General features: G+C 42.3%; 1 protein-coding gene across 2 annotated transcripts in view; it reads right to left on the reverse strand.

Moving 5' to 3' along the window:
- Positions 1 to 20,900, reverse strand: part of LOC308332402 (dolichyl-diphosphooligosaccharide--protein glycosyltransferase subunit STT3B-like) — a 186,164-nt gene extending 165,264 nt beyond the window's left edge. For both annotated transcript variants that reach the window (XR_013965710.1, XM_080788293.1), the window contains exon 1: positions 20,324 to 20,900. Coding sequence is in view for 1 of the 2 variants with exons in the window: in XM_080788293.1 (XP_080644419.1) it covers positions 20,324 to 20,613 (290 nt within the window). In the remaining variant the exon portion in view is untranslated. The remainder of the gene's footprint in view (positions 1 to 20,323) is intronic.
- Positions 20,901 to 21,198: the final 298 nt, after the last annotated feature.

Consider the following 21,198-nt stretch of genomic DNA (forward strand, 5'->3'; position numbering starts at 1 on the left):
CAGATGGGGGTGTAAATGTTGAAAAAGCACAATTTGCAATTTTTTGGTGGAAGAAGAAATCACACCCGTGTGAAGTGAGGGGCATCCGTTGTGTAGGACGAAAATAGACAGTAAGCCGATTTGCTCAGACGCTATGACGTAAAGTTCTCTATTCCTTATCAATATATGAATAGGAATATAACGTCCGTTTAGGACGAAAATAGCCGATTTGCTCAGACACATATTATGTAAATTATCCATTCAATGTCAATGGGAATTTAATGTTTGTGTAAGATGGAAATCTACACTAATAGCTAAAAAAACCAAACAGACAAATACAATTTGCTCCCCTGGAGGACAAGCATATATTATGTCCCCATGCACACAGCAAGGCTTCAATGTGCAACTTGGACTTCGAGCGGCCAGCCTGTGGTCCGAGCGGCCAGCCTGTGGTCATTCAGTCATCTATGACATATCCATGGCATATTCATCAGAGATACTCCAAATTTGGGCAAGATTTCAGGCCGATCAGACTTCCATTATAAAATAAGTGATTGGTTTAGTCATGGCTGCCAGTTTCCACCTGATGTCATGAGTAGTAGGGATGCGGGTCCCCGAACCTCGGGACCAATCATGTACCGAACCCAACGTGCCTGGGCACCCATTACAATAATTCCGGTTCTCTCTATCGGTTCCCACAGACGCGTGGTCACACACGCTATTTTCTACCCTTTTAACCCATTAACCCATTTAACCCGTGTGTGTGTGTGTGTGTGTGAGAGAGATCACGGCATAGGGTCCAGAGGCCCAGTCAGTTTAGCGCTTGCCAGTCTAACTTCGAAGAGAGGTGGTGAAAAAGACAACAAAAGATAGCCTACTCTGGCAGCCCTTGTGCATGTGGACCTGGCAACCTGGCAACACTGTAGCTGGAGGTGTTTGGACTCCTGACACTCCAACTTGTTTTTAACTATATTTTTATACTATAGATCTTAAAGTATCTAATTTAAAGTGCTACTCAACAAGTCAGTGACAAGCCAAGGGCACAGGCAACAAGCATTTGTGGATTATTTTTGCAACCTCTGATATTTGGTGGATACACTCTTCCCCGGCCTACTCATCGGCTGTGCTTGAAACAGCCTAAGAGACAAAGGCATTATGCCACAGTTCTCCCCTACCTCCTCAGGCTGTGGAAATTGTTTGTGCCTGGAAGATGAGCAGCGTCGCCTGGTTATCAGACTAAATGCTCTTGAAGAAACTGTTTGTGAGCTTTATAGGGGATCTGTCAATGCCTATAATAGGCCAAATAGGGATCTTGAAGATACAATCCCTGTCCAGATTCCCCCCCCACTCTCTAAACCAGGGCTAGATACACAAGCCTGGATCCGAAGTGGGGCGAGACCCAAAAACACCTCAACACCCTGTTTGGAGCCTTGGATACAGGCCCGGAGTCGCAGACATGGCAGAGGAAATATCACCTGTTCACCCAACATTCATCATCAACCTCAGCAGAGTGATGTGAAACTGACGAACAGATTCAACATCCTGAGTTATGAGGATTTCCCTCGGCTGGATGATCATCATCCCACTACCTTCTCCCCAGAGTCACCTGAAGATATGCCTGCCCACCAAGGTCATCCTCAACTCTCTTCGGAGGCACCAGATTCCCCACAATTTCTGGAGCTGACACACCTAGAGGCATCAGTGGCTGCTGCTACCAGTGCTCCTGTTGCTGTGAGTATTGATCGGGCACCCTTACCTACTGTCACCTCTGCTATGATGAACATAGAGGTGCAAGATGGTGCCATCACTGTTTCTGCTTGTGGGGGGGCAGTAGATGGAGCAGACAGAGCTGACAGAGCTGCTCCTGTTCAAACTATGTCTCCTATTGTCTCAGACACTCTTATTATTGGTGACTCGATTGTCCGCTATGTCTCTGTGAAAGGTTGCGAGACAAGGTGCTACCCTGGTGCTAAAGTGGAGGACATGAACACCATGATACCTCGTCTGCTGTCTGAGGTGTGTCATGACTCCCTGGTGGTTCATATCGGAGCCAATGACATCAAAGCGGATGCATCAGAACTGACAAAAAAGGATTTTAATAGACTGCTGGATACTCTCTGGGAGACTGGAAAGAACATAGCCATTTCGGGTCCTCTACCCTGTCTATATGGGGATGTGAAGTACAGTCGCCTTCGCCAATTACATCTTTGGCTGAAGGAATGCTGTTGGTCCTGGAGCATTCCCTACATAGATAACTTCACTGTTTTTTATAACAGATATTACCTCTTCAACAGGGATGGAGTGCATTTAAATAGGTTTGGAGCCAAGTTGCTTTCTATGAATATTTCTGATACATTGCAAGCCCTCTGTCCATATCGCCAAATGCCTGAGAATTGAAGCTATGTATGTCCAAGCTCTACAGTAGCCCAATTAACTTACACTCCTCAATTCTCACCCCAGTCTAGGCTTGGGCAGCTACGTAAGTAACCATGAAAATACTGCCCCGCTAATATCATTTTTACCACTGCAGTTATCTTTACCACCTACTTTGCCTGATATTGATTTTGTGGTCAATGTTGACAATGCTCAATCACACGTGGGTATTTGTAATATAACCACAATAGTGTCAATGCACAGGTTAAATAAACGGATCACAGTAGAAAGTTCCAATACCACTAACCTGATTCATATATCTTGCATTTCAAGCGTCTCAGACACTGCCCCAACAACAATGTTAAAACTTGCCCTTTTGAATACAAGATCCCTGCGTACGAAGTCTCAGTTAATTAATGATTTTATAACCTCTTACAATCTTGATTTTATGTTTTTAACAGAGATTTGGCTGGGTACAGATGATGGAAATGCTGTTCTTATTCAATCTGCCCCACCAAATTTTGCTTTTGAATTTGAAGCACGACAGGGTAAAATAGGTGGGGGTACATGTGCCCTTTTCAGGGATATATTTATTTGTAAAAAGCTGTCATTTGGAGAGTTTCTATCTTTTGAATATGTATCATGTAAAATGGAAATGAAATGCTCTCCATGCATTTTATATGTAGTTATATATAGGCCACCAAAATCCCTACATTTCCTTGAGCACTTCACTGAGATGCTCTCGATTATTTGCACTGAATTTGACTGTTTAGTAATTTCAGGTGATCTGAACATACATGTAGATAATGTCAATGATAAGAATACCATAGAATTATCTGCCATACTTAACATGTTTGGTTTGTCACAACATGTGAATGGCCCAACCCATGACAGAGGACACACATTAGATTTAATTATTACCAAGGGTGTTAACATCTCCAATGTTAATGTGCTGAAGGTTGCTCTATCAGATCATTCTTGTATATTATTTGACCTCTTCATTACACCAAAAAATAAGATTGTATCTGAAACTATTAAAAAGAGATACATTAATGAGAATACCACAACACTTTTTGTGGAAGCCATTAAAGCTGAATTCGATCTAGCATCAAATCATGACAATCTGCTTGGTACATTCAATACTAAAGTACTGAATGTAATTAATGCCATTGCTCCTGCTAAGGATAAATTAATTACCAATAAGCAAACAGCACCATGGAGAAACACTCTCTCCGTAAGGGACCAGAAAAGAGAGTGTCGAAAAGCAGAGCGAAAATGGCGTAAATCAAACCTCCACATTAATTTAGAAATGTATAAACAAACCCTGCATATCTTTAACATGAAATTGAACAGTGCCAGACAATCTTATTTTTCTGAGATCATCAAAAAGCACAGTAACAATTCACGCATGTTATTTGCTACATTTGACAGACTAACTAATCCTCCGGATTCAATATCATCAGAACTAGTCACTACCAGCAAGTGTAATGAGTTTGCAACATTTTTTAATGACAAGATTCAAGGTATCAGGAATGCTGCTAGTTCCTCAGTGTCAAACTCGGCCATCTTATCACTACCACAGACACACAGAAACAACATGGTATGTATGGTGCAATTTAATTCTATTGATGACAAAACACTTGAAGATGTTGTCTCCAGTTTGAATTAATCTACTTGTTGCCTTGATGTTTTACCCATTAGTTTTTTCAAAGCTGTTTTGGGCAGTCTGGTGAAAAAACTAGTAAATATTGTAAATGATTCTCTTCAATCTGGTATTTTTCCTGAGGACCTGAAAACTGCAGTTGTCAAGCCTCTCCTTAAAAAGAGGAGCCTTGATGCTGCTGTACTAAATAATTACCGGCCAATATCAAATTTACCTTTTATAGGTAAAATTATTGAAAAAGTTGTTCATCAACAACTCAGTCGCTTTTTACTTTTAAATAATAGTTTTGACAAGTTTCAGTCAGGATTTCGGCCCAATCATAGTACTGAGACTGCACTCGTAAAGGTTCTAAATGACATTCGGCTTAACACTGATTCTGCCAATGTCTCTGTTCTTATTTTACTGGATCTTAGTGCCGCGTTTGACACTGTGGATCATTCAATATTAATACAAAGATTAGAGCACTATGTGGGACTCTCTGGAACTGTTATTCAGTGGTTCAAATCATACCTTCAGAATAGAAAATACTTTGTCTCTATTGGAAACTGTGTGTCCAAACAGATGGCTATGACCTGTGGGGTTCCACAGGGGTCCATTTTAGGACCACTCCTATTTAATTTATATATGCTTCCCCTAGGACAAATAATAAGCAATAATAAAGTAAATTACCATAATTCTGCAGATGATACGCAAATCTACATATCAGTTACATCAACTGACTATGGTCCTATTGATTCCCTCTGTCATTGCATTGAGGAAATTAATGAGTGGATGCGGCAAAATTTTCTTCAATTAAATAAAGATAAAACTGAGATAATTGTTTTTGGACCACAGAAACAGAGACGGAGTGTAATTTCTCACCTTGAATCGCGGTCTCTTATACCCAAGAGTCAGGTGAGAGATCTTGGTGTTATCCTAGACTCGGACTTAAATTTTAACAGTCATATAAAAACTGTAATTTCATCTGCCTATTATCACCTTAAAAATATTGCAAGAGTTAGAGGAATTATGTCCAAGCAAGACCTAGAAACACTTATACATGCTTTTGTTTCCAGTAGACTGGATTACTGCAATGGTCTGCTCACAGGACTTTCAAACAAAGCGCTTCGTCAACTTCAACTAATTGTGGGCTCGCTACAGCGAGCACACACTAGTTATTGCCAGCCTATATTTATTCTTCTTTATTCCGCCGCTTTTTTTTGACACACTACTACTTCCACATACTTTATGCTAGAAATTTAGTTCAAACTTCAAACTGTTCAGCTCTTTGCAGTGATGGGTGCTTGTATTTTTATTTTTACAAAGTTTTATACTTTTTATACTTTTTAACTTTTTAACTTTTTTTTAACATCCTTTATAATGAGAGTCGATGGAAGAAAGGTCCCATTTTTCACAGTTAACTTTTTTGAGCTCTTATTACTCCGTCATACTTTCACTTTGAAACTTCATTCAAACTTTATAATGTTCATCTATCTTTGAACTTTCATTGGTGAAAAGGTTGTTTTGAAAAAGTTTATACTTTTTAAAATATTTAACTTTATTTATAGTTTTTGCCTCCCATAGACTTTGTATGGGATTTATCTCTAAATCAACCTCACTTTTGCAGCCTCATTACTCTGGCATACTTTGTCGTAGAAACGTGATTTAAACTTTAGAACGCTCACACGACTCTGGACTCTGGACGGTTCAAACCGTATTCGAATACGTTAAACGGTTTTTCCGAAATCGCAGTTCAATCGCAGGCCGTTTCGCGTAATTAGTGCCATTTTAGAGTGCGGGCCTTCTTTGACTAGAGTGTGGAGACTGAAATTCTTTCCTTGAAAATTTACCAAACAAATTGTCGTCCCGGCCAAAGTATTCATTTTACACGCATGTTCTTTTGTCATTTTGTAGCCACACATGTCCTCTTTCACACAATGTGACCACCAAAGCACAGAGACATACAGAATGTGAACTACGGCCTTTTAAGTGACACAAAAACAGTCAATCTGCTCATTGACCTCCATTGTATAATTCTTACGAGGAAATTATCACGCTGACAATTCTTAACTCGCTCTTATAACCACATTTTCAATCGTACCAACACCACAATCGCACATGGTGTACCTCAATATCTCAGGCCACTCACAGCGAAAAAAATATTTGCATTCGACTTTTACTTTTTGCGATAGAGCAATTTGTTCGGGGCATAGTTTTCCCCCCTTCAGAACCATTGTAATCTCCCAGTCATAGTACTGGCATAGAACTTGGAAGTCTTTTACTTCCACAGCTGAGACATATAAGGGCTTAATTACAGGGCTGACATTAAAGTTACAAGATCTCAATGAGTTGCTCTGCGATACCTTGTGAGCTTGTAGGTCTGCTATTTGTGCAATTGGCTGGCCTTTACACAGCTCTCGCAAGAGCACGCACGCACGCACACACGCACACACACACCCTGTCTTCCTATTGGCTGGCCTTTACACAGCTCTCGCAAGTGCACGCACGCACGCACGCAAAAAAATGAAAAAAAGTATTTTTTCCAAAAAAAAGTATTTTTTCCAAAAAAAAGTATTTTTTCCAAAAAAAGTATTTTTTTGAAAAAAAAGTATTATTTTGAAAAAAAAGTATTATTTTGAAAAAAAAGTATTATTTTGAAAAAAAAGTAATTTTTTGAAAAAAAAGTAATTTTTTGAAAAAAATGAAAACTTAAAAAAAAATTTTAACCTCTTTTTTTTTTACTTAAAAGAAAAAACTTGAATTTTTTTAATAAAGATTTTTTTTTTTTCATTTAAAGAAAAACTTTTAAAAACACTTCTACAGCTTCCACATACTTTATTCCGCTTTATGCAGTTATTTATGCTTAAACTATAGTTTTTCCAAATGTTCATACTTTTTTTTAACTTTTACTTCAGCTTTAATACATTTTCTACTTTTGTTTACAATATGCTACAGTCCCGAAATATTGATTATGGATTTAGACCACCAATGGGAACACTATTACTCCGGTCCCCGAGTTTCAAACTTGACACGGCAAAAACTTTATACATTGCAATTTATGCGAGCCCACGCAGTTTCTACAGGAACTGCCTTTCTAGTTCAGAATGCTGCTGCTAGAGTCCTGACAAAAACGAGAAAATATGACCATATTACACCAATCCTAAAAACCTTACATTGGCTACCAGTGTCCCAGAGAATTGATTTTAAAATTGTATTACTTGTCTATAAATCTGTTTGTGGCTTTGGGCCCAGCTACATATCAGACATGCTGAAGCCATATGAGCCCTCCAGAACCCTTAGGTCATCTGAGGCTGGCCTACTGATAGTTCACCCAATAGTGGGAACAAAACATGGTGAAGCAGCATTTCACCATTATGCACCAAAAACCTGGAATAACATTCCAGGTTACATTAGGAAATCCCCAACCATAGCCATTTTTAAGTCCAATTTAAAGACCTATTTATTTAACATTGCCTATCCCAGTGATGTCTAATAACAGCTAGGTCTTGCCTGGACATTACATTAGCTATGTTTTTCTGTTTCTATTAAAGGTGGTATTTGTTGTAATTGTATCTATTATAATCTGTATTCATTTTAAAGTGCACTGTTGCACTCTGTATTTGTATTTGTTTTTATTCTGTAAAGCACTTTGAATTGCCTTGTGTATGAAAGGTGCTATATAAATAAAATTGCCTTGCCTTGCCTTGCCTTGCCATGCAAATTTCTGTTAGTAGCAAACCACCTGCATGCAAGTCACCTTTGTTTTCAATGATCCCTCTATTAGCATGTCGGCAAAACCCGTTCTCACCTATCGGCCGGAGATGCGCAGACACACACATGACGTATGTTTGTTCAGACAACACAAACATTAGTTCTCCGCTTATTGCCAATGGCATTTTTAATGTTTGTTCAGACAACACAAACATTAAAGCTGTATATAGGAGGGGAAAAATCACACCAGTGTGAAATGAGGGGCGCTCTTGTTATCGTACATCAATGTATGTTATTATCATTTAACCATGATACAATGTTTATTGACAATTCCGTCAACACATACCAACTAGACTAAAATGTTAGGGACTATAGTGGACAAGAGATCCAGTATAAGTCATTGTACACTGAATGCTGAAAGTAGCTATTTGCTATTGCTATTTTCAGAGTACTAGACTAACACTAACCCCCTGTAACGGACCCACAGGTAATACTTTATTGTTTAGTATATATTCAGTGTTGTGAGGCATTGGAACAGGAAGTGTGCCAACAACTGATCACAGCTGATGTGAATCAGATGATTGGGACTCAGCTCAGCTGTGGCACTGTGGTTAAAAACAAGGAAATGCTGCCTCAGTACAGAGAAGACTTGGAACAGACAGCACACAAATGGTGTGGCTGAAGTTGGTTGGTTATGTGGATGGCTAAGGAAAGGGAGGCCAAAGGAACGGTCAAATGCCAACTAACCATGGAACGAACTGATGTCACACACAGAATATAGCACCTAGCTGGAAAGGGGGACAAGGTATTTTATTGATTTGCTTGCACTGTTATTGGTATTTGGTATTATTGTTAAAATGTATGCAGAAGGCTGTTTATGTATTGTGTAATGTACGTTAGTGTTGCATGGAAAATGTATTTTGTGCCTGAGATTGGAACAGTTTATGGATTATATTGTAGTGATTTATGACCATTGATACATTGTATTTTGTTTCTGTCCCAGTTCTACGTTGATCTATGAATAAAGCAACTTCAAAATCATCAGTTCAGACTTCATCCTTAAAAGGCCAGCTGGGTCCGCTACACCCCCCCCCCCCCCCCCCCCCCCCCCAAACTAGTAGCCTTTCAAATATAAAAACTATTTCAGTGGAGTCAACTGAACAAGATGATTTGTTTGTACGAGTGAAAATTTGAATGTAAAAAAAAACCATATTTTCTAATCGTTAGGGTTCTAATCATCAACACATATTTTGCATGAAAAAGGACAAAATGAGAGCACAAAGGTGCTGTCTATTACAGGAGCAATTCCTTCTAAGACGAGGACACCTTATTCCTCCTGAGCTCTGTGCTGGATTGGCCGTCGTGGAACAACAAATAACAATCACGTCAATTGCCAGTGGGCTGGCTGGGGGTGCGTGGTGGCTCAGCCAGTCAGTGCACAGACCATAATATGCTCCTTGTGAGCGTCTTTGCACTCTCCTGTATGAAATAAAGCATCATAAAACTCTTAAATCTTAATCTCTAGTGGGGGGCTAGCCTGACACGAAGCAAACATCTCTATACTACAGCAGTCATCAGTGACGCACAGCCATTCTGCACTCTGGTGGTGTGTCTTAGGGCCAATTCATATTCCTATTTTAGAGCCGAATAAAAGTCGGTTCGGCGCTGTAGAGCCTACAATGTGACGTCATTTGAGGTTCGGGGGGGGGCGGGTATACCGTCCTAAAGTCGTCTCTTCGGTGCTACTGAAAATTTCTGACGAGCCGAAATCATTTCGGCACTACAGCAGCGCCCGAAACAGCGGTAAAAAAATAGGAGTATGAATCGGCCCCTTAGTTTGCACAAAGCCAATCTCCGTCTCAATATGAAGGAAAGGGCGCGGAACGCGAGCGAGATCAGTTGCTTCAAATGCACTGAGGCTTATATGCTTTAGTCGAGTAAAGTATACAAGAGTGACAGTCCATGGTTGCAGGTTCCAATAAAGAGCAAAAAGAATTGGAGCACTGAGGGGGTTTTAAATCTCGTCAGAGAGCACATGTTAGACGCCAGTTTCCAGCTGCGGAGACCGGAGAGACATGCTTTCCCCCCTGACTGAAAGACAAAGAAGTCGGTAGGTAGAAGAACGGGTCCTGGTGGGTACAGATACAGACTAACTGTAAACTAAAGCTGCTTTGCAGGTTATATACAGTACCTGCCAGCCAGCCAGGCACAGGAGGAGCCATGCCTCCGAACGCTCACCATGCAAACACAAAAAATGATCAATAGCGACACCGAAATGAGGATTTAAGTGATCTATATAGATGGAGACACTTATACTACTCGGCTTCCGATGAGCAGGTCGGTGCCTTGCATTGGCTTGCCTCTGCCGTCGGTGTGTGTGTGTGTGAACATTTACCACATTAATTATACCGGCGTTACCGTGTCGTGGTGTGTGTGTGTGAATGGGAACGTGAAGTGCATTGTAAAGCAATACTGAACGGTCGGGAGAACCGGGGACTGAAAATCACACTCGTTTTTTAAGTGAGGGGGGGCGCTCTTATCATAATACATCATCGCATTCTGGCCAATCACAATTTGCGTCCTCAACCTCTGTCTTCAGTGTTTGTTCCCACAATGCAGTCCACATTACATGTGCATTACATGCACGCAAAAAAATAATCGTGTCTTATGCAATGCTTATGTGGCTCTGCTGAACTCCAATGCAAACACAAACGCAATGCCTCTAAAAAAAAAAGGCGTAACGGCGGCGATTAATCACACAAGCAAATTGGTCTCCTTATTCTCGCCGCTATCATCCTCCATCGGGCTCCATCTGTGAGGTACTGTATACGACGTGGCCTCTTGGCTGCCGACAGGAAAACACCTCTCATTAAGGGCCGAACGCACTAGTGCTTTCACAATCAAATTGTCTGACAGGCAATTCGCCTGGGGATTTGGAGAGAAAAATTTGCCATTCTCAATTTGACTTGAATGAATCAACTGTCAGGCCCCCCTCCCCCCCCCCCCCACTCCCCTCCCCTCCCACCTATACTGTAGTGGGAATCAATCACCCATTGTTGTACTTCCGTAAAGCATTCATCAAAGCAGCAAAACAACCGGCGCGGCCTCGGGACGGCGACGACGCAAGGACACCATTCAAGCTGAAATGAGGATATTAACCCATTCTGACCTGAGATCAGATTCATACGAGGTTTCCACTGGACACACACACACTGGTCTGATTAACCCATTCTGACCTGAGATCAGATTTAAAAAAAAAATGTCAGTCGTTCTTCGATTTTTCAAAAATAGCGGCGGCGCGCTACGAGCTTGTAGATCTGCAATTTTTCAATAGCTATAAAGCACGACATGATGCCAACACCAAAAGGGGTACCCGCCCAGAATGGGTTAATGAAAATGTGAAGGGGCCAAGGGGGTCAAAATACAGCTGCATTTTTTTTTTTTTTTTAAGCAATTTTATTTGAATTTGCCAGTAGGCCTTTACAGATTGCTTGAATTGGTCAATACGAATGAAAGGAAATGTCTTTCCTTGTGGGTGAGCGATGAGGCACATGGATAAGAACTATATACCTTCTATGTGCGTCTATATTACGCCATCAGGCCCGAGACATCTCTCTGGCAGAAAAAACACCACCGAAGAATCCAATAAACAGAACAAAACCCAGGGATAAATTGAAGTGTGTGTTTTATGGCCGTTCCACTGTGACTTCCCCCTATGGGCTATACCCGGCGCTAACCTTGGAGCCAGGAGATGGGCTGCAGGTGGCTCCCTAGGGGACAGAGCCGTCACGCACGAACAAATCACCACGCACACTTCGGACGCCACTCACTTCACTTCCCCCCCCGGCAGGCCTAGTAGTGGAGCTGGTCTGCCGTGCGACCCGTGGAGAAAAAAAAGCAGTTAATCGTGCAGAGCTTATAGCAGAAAGTCCCCAGATTCGGGAGAAGTGGAGGATGAAAGCTCGTGAGTGAAGAGCGTCATCATCGCACGCAGTGCCATTTCTCCTCCTGTATACCGTATGTTCCACAGGGGAGAGGACATGAATACCCCGAGCTCTCTCTCTCTCTCTCTCTCTCTCTCCGAGAGAACATTCCGATTCTGAAGCCTCGGCTGCTGCTGGCTGTGAAAAGGTTGAAGTGGAGGAGAAGACGATTGGAACGGCAGACACAGAATGCAATCATTACTGCTGGCGCGGGCGGCAGACGGCGCACTTCAAAAAATTCCCCAGCGAGCCGCAGGGCTTTGTTTCTATACTGAAAGATTGTGTCAGTTATAGCAAAGCAAACCAAGAGATTATAGCTATGTGGCCATGAAGCTCAGCCTCCGCTGCAATGTGCAACATCAATGTGCGGTAAACATGATAACGAATATCACCGGGTGACACATCATCCGTCGCGTGTGAAATATACTTCCATCCGTTTATTTGGACCGCGGAGGTTAAACTCAGAAGCAGCACTTTTATATTGCCAGGGAAGAGGTTCATAATATGCTAAGTAATTAGTTTAGGTGCAAAGAGACTCGGAACACATAATGAGCTGACATTGAGATAGACCGATAGGAATTTAAGAGTGTGAGTGAGTATCCGTTCTCAGATAATTGTGTGTGTGTGTGTGTGTGTGTGTGTGTGGGGGGGCGTTCGATTCGGGTGGGGTATATAGGGTGGGGTGGGTGGTGTTCTTGTTGACGAGAGGTGTATTGGGATTGGGATCGTGTAATCGTGGGCAGGGGTGGCGTGAGGTTAGTTTATAATTAAACACTTGCATAGATTTTTCCCAGCGATACAGTTACTTTCTCCGAGAGCATATGCTAGCTTGTGCTCGAGTGTGAGTTTAAGTGTGGGTGTGAGAGACAGAGAGAAAGACAGAGAGAGAGAGAGAAATCAGTGCATCAAGTCCTGGGATAAGACCTTCTGGAGGCGGTAATTGGACACCGTCTCTGCTCTTAAATATTTAATAAGCCGTTATAGGGTCAGACAGAGAGAGAGTTGCAGTGTGTGTGTGTGTGTGTGTGTGTGTGTGTGTGTGTGTGTGTGTGTGGGGGGGGGGGGGGGGGGGTTACCTCTCCAGCTAAGTGTCTGGTACACAGATCAATCACCAACTTCTGTCCCTCTACCAATGCTGCAGTAGCTGATTGGTTGGTTGTTGTGCTGTGCTCTGCTATAGCAGCAGGCCCTGGGTTTGGCACAATCCACTTTGATTCAGATGTGATGTTTTAGGAGTGACGGAGGGAGGGAGGGAGGGAGGGAGGGAAAGCAATATCACGCAGGGAGGGAGGTTTCATTCATTCTTATAGTATAAATGATAAAGAACACATGTGGGCGCCCAAAGTCATTGAGACATTTTGGCAAGGGGATAAACTCCACAGTGTTGCCCGTTAACACATTTTCCATTAAGTGATAAGAGACAGCACGGCTGTTGAACAACGTTTTATAAAAAACGGTCAAAATGTATTGTGGGGCACCCCCAGTGGATCGCCTCCCAGCCTGCTACAATATAGGAGCATATTCCATTCTGACCTGAGATCAGATTCATACAAGGTTTCCACTGGACACACACTGGTCTGATTAAAACCCATTCTGACCCGAGATCAGATTCTAAAAATGTCAGTTGTTCGATTGTTCAAAAAAAGCAGACCTACAAGCTCGTAGCGCGCCAAACTGCAAACACACAACATATTGAATATTTTAACTTACCATGCCAATAAAAAATAGAGAATTGTATTTTGGTAAATGATTTGCTCTTGTTGAAACAAACTGAAAATAAGGATCTAGTTCATTGAGTTACATCTGGCATAAAAAGAAAATGTAATATACTGCAGTGCAAAGAACTAATGGAACACAACTCATGTTTCCTGCTGTGTGTATATGAGAGAGAGAGAGAGAGAGAGAGAGAGAGAGAGAGAGAGAGAGAGAGAGAGAGAGAGAGAGAGAAAGAGAGAGCATGTTTCCTGCTGTGTGTGTATATGAGAGAGAGAGAGAGAGAGAGAGAGAGAGAGAGAAACAGATAAAACAAAATCTGTCTCGTTATTTGGTTAACACAGGCTTCTGCTCCTCAGGCAAAATCAACTTGATTTTCTGAATCGAGGTGGTGATAACTTGACTGATTCCAAGTAGAACTCCCCAAACAAGGCTTTTTCTCACACTAATTATAGTACAGTAGTACGATGCCTATGAAGCAAATTTCATAACCTGCTACCCCACGAAATTCCTGACAGTCTCAGGATTTGGTATGACAACCAGTCAGGCTCTGTGTGTAGGAGTTGCTAACAAATAACTCACCATGAAACCCCAATCAACCTCCAACACATGCACAAAGAGTCTCTCTCTCTCTCTCTCTCAAGAGACTTGGGATAGATTTTAATTCAACTTTGGAGCAATATTGAACATCTCCTCCATGCAGCAGCAAAAGCAACATATAGCAAATATTGAATAAAGGTGATATATATGTGCCAGAGATGCTGAGGAGGAGTTCAACACCTCCACAAGGTAAAGATTCTAGAAAGTCTTATATGCTTAGCAGAGATTATTGACTTATTGAGTCATGGAGTTGAGAACGAAGTTCTGCCTGAATGATAAGCAGAAGAATAATTTCCAAGTCGGGAAATAGTGTTACACAATGCACAGAGAACTAATTCACTTTTAAATGGAAGAGACAGCAAATAAATGCATTTGTTTTTCATCTACTGTCGCCTGGGCTTAATAACAAAATATTAGGAGAGAGCAAATTAGTCTGATAACCAGCACTTGACTGCAAATTCAGGACAGCCTCTGAAAGAAAATGTTTGCATTTCAAAACGAGCCAGACATTTTTTGACGTTTAATCTACAAATCCAATTTTTGCCTTTTCCAAATTGCCTGGGGTTTAACTTTTTTCCCTCTGGTAAGTGCAGATCACTTGAAGCTCGGCGCAGCAGAGTCAAACAGGCACAGAACAGCAGGGTCTGAACATCCAGACAATGGGGGGGTAAAAAATAAACAAACCACCTAAGCCCTATTCAAAAGTTCAAATATAGCTCACCTTTTTTTCCCCCTCCTTTATGTGAATGGCTATTTTTGAGGAGCATTCTGTGTACAAGCAATAAAACATGTCAAAACTCTGAGGAGTCTGCAGGTTGGCGGAGGACATAAAACACGTTACATTGACCTTGGAGCCTGGGATGTTTCAAAGAAACGAAAAAAAAAAACCTTGGATTTTCTGTTTGACGTCAACATGCCTTCACTGTTGAACGATGCATACATGTTTATGTTTATATTAAACATGCGTGGATTGTCCATTAAAGACCGATGTGTGCTGCCTTGGAGTGTCATGTGTTGAACGACGCGTCGCACCAAGTCAAGTGACACCGAAACGACAAACATAATTATCAGTGGTAAGGATGCACCGAAAATTCGGCCACCGAAAATATTCGGCCGAAAATGGCTAAAAATGTATTTTCGGCCTATTCGGTTTCGGCTCAAATAAGCCGAAAAATATCACCGAATAGTAGTAGTGGTCCTAAAGTTGTGAATCGAACTAAACTGCGAGGAAAACACAGATGTACAAGCCCAACGCGCTGTGCATTGCGACGGGTAGATAGCTTGTAGATCTGCTACTTTCAGCGCAGGAAGGGCGCATGCTTATGACGCTCTTTAACTATGCATCATTCAGCAGCCTGCAGCCAGCGACAGTCGCAGGCAACACAACACACGAGCAGCAGTCACGGAATGCACAGGCAGATCCACACACATCTGTGCTTTCATCCACGATTCCATAGCCTTCTAAATCTTATGTCCCATCCACGGGCACAAGCAACGTGATATTAGCAGCTTCCACCCGATCTGTGGTGGTGTACTGTTGACGAGGGAAGCTAGTAGCTAGCATGGGAGCTAACGTTAGTTTTAACACTAGTACTTTCCATCCGTTCCCCAACCTCTCACACTCGCTGCTGCGTTTACACGGGGAGACACAAAGACGAATGGGAATATCATTTGGAGCTTTAACAATGAATGATAGACTGTATCGTTGATTCGTTGCTTCTGCCCGTGTTTAATGGTCAGGGTTTCACTGTTCACATGAGCAGGCAGACCTGTCAAAACGATGCACTTCCCAAAACTCAGAGACATGCCACCACGTATTAATTCAAACCCACCTCTGGAATATTGCTATCTCATTCCACTTTAATTTATTTTATTCCATAGTCTTAGTTTTTCTCTAATAAAGTTGTTTTTATTTGTTTTCTCATGTTCTCCTTGAAAAGTGTCTTTAAGTACTCAGAGAAGCTTTATATAAATAATATTATTATCACTATTATTATTACTACTTGTTTTTATTGCATATGCTTATGTAGAAAAAAAAGCTCACTGCTCAGGTCAAATAGGCCTATTGATATGCGATTAAAATGTGATTAATTGAGATTAATTAATCACAAAGCCTCCAATTATTTAGATGTTTTTTAATGGACCCATAAGTGTTTATTATTTAAGTTAGGTTTTGCCATAATCATGTCTTTTGCCATAATCAGGTAGCTTTACAACAAAGATATATTTGGCTATTCGGTATTCGGTTTTCGGCCAACTGTTTCCTATATTCGGTATTCGGTTTCGGCCAAGAATTTCCCTTTCGGTGCATCCCTAATCAGTGGTGTAGTCGCAGTCTTATTTCGAAGACCCGCAATTCACAACCTATGAACCGGAAGCAACGGCTAATTCTATCCCGTTCTCTTTATATATATACAGTATATTATATATATATATATATATATGTCACCTAAAAAAAACTTAGCAATGCACCGGCGTGAACATCGCCGGTTTGATCCCAAACCTCAATCTTGGAAAAGAAGCCGAGGAGAAAAAAAAGGGGTTTTAAGACGAGGATGAGGTATGAGCTATACCGCTCGCTGCCACAGATGTCTGAGACCACATTGACTTTCTGGTACACACGTCTTCTGCCGAGGCTTTTCAGCAAGTCGCAGACAGTGTGAATGCACAAAGCTCAAGAGCACTGTGAGACACGTACAGTATAGGTGTGTCTGACACTTGTGTCTGAAAGCATAAAACGGCCTTTTAGTCTAAATTCTGAAACCATAGTGGAGACTATTATTCTTCCTCTGTGGTCCAGGCAACAAACAAACAAATTCGAGCCCAAATGTGGAATGCAATATTACAGCATGTTCAAATAAAACGGAACATCACAGGAGGGTGTTTTGAGCCCACATGGTATGTGCCCTAACAACTTAGAGTGGTGCAACCACTCCAAGGAACAGCAATGTCCGTGTTCACCTATGTGTTCATGTGTCCGTGCAGTCGTGCACCTGTGTGTCCGTGTGACGTTAATGAGCACGAGTATGACTATTAGTACCAGTAGGGGCGCTGTCGTGCACTGTTGTGCCAGAAACAGAGAGAGAGAGAGAGAGAGAGAGAGAGAGAGAGAGAGAGAGAGAGTGCTGCACTATTGCCTTCTAATGAGAGAGAGAGAGGGGGGGGGGGGGGTTGCACCACTCAGTTCACACAGGTGTTATTAACGAGCCAGATTTATATGGAGAACCGAGATGACTGGAAGCGACGGTGGGGGGGGGGGGTTCTTCACTCTGAGGACGACCTAGAGAGATGTAACTTATAAACTTTGTTCAATGGAGGCCATATTTTGAAAATATGAAAATACATTGACAGGAGACTACATCTCCTGTCATACTGTATACCTTTGGACCATAACAAAGTCACATTTCAACAATTGCATTTAACTACAGTGCAAGAACAGTCTGGCGACTTATCTGTGCTGTGAACAAAACAATTCAGACTTTTTTCCCCCCACATGCATCCACTGCATTGCTATATTATAGTTATAAACAGCATGTTATATAGTTACTTGACTTCAAACAGAAGTGCAGCCAAAGGTTTGAAGATTCCGTCTGTAGTGGTCTCTCTAGTACAACATTTTTAATGAAATAATAGTCTAGAAATCACACCCGTGTGAAGTGAGGGGCGCTCTTATCATTGTACATCATCATAATTCAACATGTCGATTTGCTCAGACACGTACTGTCTGACGTAAATTCTCCAATCATTGTCAATGGGAATTAAATCTTTGTGTAGGACAAAAATACAGATTTGCTCAGACACAATTACATGACGTAAATTCTCCATTCATTGTCAATTGGAATTTTATGTTTGTGTGAGACGAAAAGCTATACTAATAGCTGAACATAGGAGGGGCCCTCAAAAGAATAGCCTCTCCTCTTCACTGGCAGTCTGTCAGGCCATAAACAACACAATTTAGGAAGGAAGCAAGCCACCGGCCATATAGAAAGTTAGAAACTGCCCTTGTGCCACGATAGATCCTGTAGTGTATTAGTTGACTGGGATCTAGCCCTGGTCCAATGCTTACAGCGAGTGTCTCTCTCTGACGCCTTGTGGAAGTATATACCTTCCACAGCCCACTGGTCATATTTCCACTCCCGTGCGCTGTTTTTTTAATACCAGCAAATAAAAACGACGTAACCACTCACCGAAATAAAGCCTGCTAGACCTTGGTAAAAGTCTATTCTCGAACCTGGGAAGCGTCTCAGGTCCCCAGTTTCTCTCTAAAATGCACTATTTTAATCATTAAATAAAATTAATCCAGCCAGATCGTCGCGGGTAAAACCCGGAAATGCCATAGTAGAAGAAATGACTCTGCCCTGTAAATTCAGGGTACATTGCGTTATTAAAATGACACAAAGTGCATTTTAGAGAGAAACTGGGGACCTGAGACGCTTTCCAGGTTCGAGAATAGACTTTTACCAAGGTCTAGCAGGCTTTATTTCAGTGAGTGGTTACGTCGTTTTGTTTATTTGCTGGTATTAGAAAAACAGTGCACGAGAGTGGAAATATGACCAGAGGGCTGTGGAAGGTACTTCCACAAGGCGTCAGAGAGAGACACTCGCTGTAAGCATTGGACCAGGGCTAACTGGGATCCATCAGGGCTCATAGATATGCTCCTGTATTCCTTCTACACCAAACTCTATTCGCCAAAAGCAGCCCACCTACAAGCTCAAAACGATTTACCTATGTTTGACTAATGTTCCCTCTAGCGTAGGGACACTAGGGTTTAATCTATGTATATGTTGAAAAATCACACCTGTGTGAAGTGAGGGGCGCTAATATATTAAAGTCTAACTCATGTTGCTATGATTAGGTTGAGGTAACGGTGATGTAATGTTTGTGTTAGGGACAAAACAGCATTTCTCTTCATTGTCAATGGCGTTTTAAAAACAAACAGTGAACTAAATACAAACATTAAACCTGTATAATAGGCACTATAATAACACTTATAAATGCATTGCAAATGCCCTCATAGCACCATGTAGCTGTTGGAATGACCACACTGCCATGGTAAAGCTGGCCCCAGTGGTCTAATAATAATCCAGGGCAGAAGTGAATGACCATAAATCTTTCAGATTAAAAGAGCCAGGCCCACAAGAAGAACCCCGACATAAATCAGATTTGATGGCAGGGGGAACTAAATATAGAGATTACAAGGAATTTGCAACACAATTTTGCACTCAAACAAAGTCTAACATTGCTCCAATTATTCCTTATAGTGTATAAACCAGTCAGAAATCAGGATTAAACGTGTGGATCAGGTGACCCGTTTCAACTTCAATCCCTATAGTGCAGCTCTTCTTTGGCACTCAAGTATAAAATGCATTGCAAGTTCACTTCAGACAACGTAAGCTGCCCTGTGACACGCTGTCAGATAAGGAAACCCATACCACGGAGAGGAAACGCCTGTTCTTGGACAGACACCCAGCCAAAAATGAAATCATTCAATCCGTTTGAATGAAACGACATATAAGTCTATATCACAATCACAGGGTGAACGATGCACTGCAGCAACTGTTGTGGACTGCAACTGTTGTGGACAAACTATAGAACACCGTCATGAAAGAATGATTCCAGTGTGACACACACGGTCACTAGTGGTTATGAAAGGGGAAGCCAAGATCAACTGCCTTGGCTTGCCTTCCGGGTCCCTATATGTGGTGTCATAATGGACTGCCACAGCTACAGACAAGATGCTATGTCAGAGAGAATGGCACAGATCATGATCATGTCATTTAAAAAGCAGGCGATCAGCAGCCAGTGCACCACAGCTCATAAAATGAAATAAGTCACGGGGAAATCTCGACCGAATTTCTGCCAAATCCCATTTTCAGATAAATCGATCATACTGTAATAATCCCCCCCATCACCATGCACACATAAATGCCTCAATTCAATGCAGTGGGGGAAGCATGCTTGTCCAACTGCACTCGTCATCATATTATTTGTTATTAGGCTACACAGTAATTCGAACTAAAGTTGAAGCAGCACTTTTATGAGGATGCTTTGTGTCGTTGTAAAAATACCTATTTTAGGAGAAAGGAAAAAAATCGACATCTCATTATGGACTGTCTGGCTTGGAGGCAGGTAGCATGAGGCTATTATTGTGTTATTAATAATACTATAAACCATCCATCATCACCAACGGGAATTACAGTGCTGCTGATGTGACAGGACAATGACAACGCACACACACACACGCACACACACACACACATACACGCACATACATACATACATGCATACACACAAAAAGCTGCGCGCGCGCGGCGTGCCTTACCATGGGTCGAACTCGTGGATGATGCTCTCGAAGCGGATCACTGCGAAAAGTCTCGAGCTGAACCCCGCCAGCCAGGCCAGGAAGAGGATGGTGAACGAGAGCAGAGATTGCCACCCGGCCGGCTGCGTTAGTCCGCCTGACAGGCCTCCTTTCCCGGCGCTGCCCACTCCTCCTCCTCCTCCTCCTCCCGCAGCAGCAGCCTGGAGGACGCCGGCTCGACTGTTGCCCTGCTGCACCGCCGCCGGGGACGCTTTGTGCTTCCCGTCGCCGGGTGCGTGGTGCTCCGCCATGTCTGCTTGATGTGCGCGGTGTGTGTGGTTTTGCAAAAGAGCGAGCAACCCTCCTCCTCCTCCTCCTCCAGTCCTCCTCCGCCAGCCACGCTCCCTTGTTTGTCTCCCGGTTGCAGTGACCTTCACTCTAGCCTTATGTTTTTGTTCTCTCTCTTTCTCTCTCTCTCTCTCTCTCTACCCTGTGTTTTTACTCGAAAACTATAGCATTACAAGTACAACAACATCCCCCGAATGCGCCGCTCTCATGCTCCACTTTGCAAGCCTGCAAAAAAGCCCGCTGCTACCGACTGAACGCCGGTGGAGAGAGAGAGGGGTGGGAGGAGGCGGGGCTACCCGGGCTAGAGTGGGATACCGTGCCATAGGCTGGACGGACGGTCACGCATGTGATTTGCTAGATGGTTGTCCTGGCAACCGTTGTCCGAATGAGTAAAGTTTACATTAATACACTATTCGATATTATTTATAATATCGATATATGTGTGTGAGAGAGGGGAGGGGGGGGGGCAACTGGTAAGTAGACACACAAACACACAATCAACTATTACGGCAGGGATGGTAGGCTATTTTATCCCTATGGTAGAATAT

The sequence above is a fragment of the Protomyctophum bolini genome (genome assembly GCF_963924005.1).
Source record: "Protomyctophum bolini genome assembly, chromosome: 17".
NCBI classification, from domain to species: Eukaryota; Metazoa; Chordata; class Actinopteri; order Myctophiformes; family Myctophidae; genus Protomyctophum; species Protomyctophum bolini.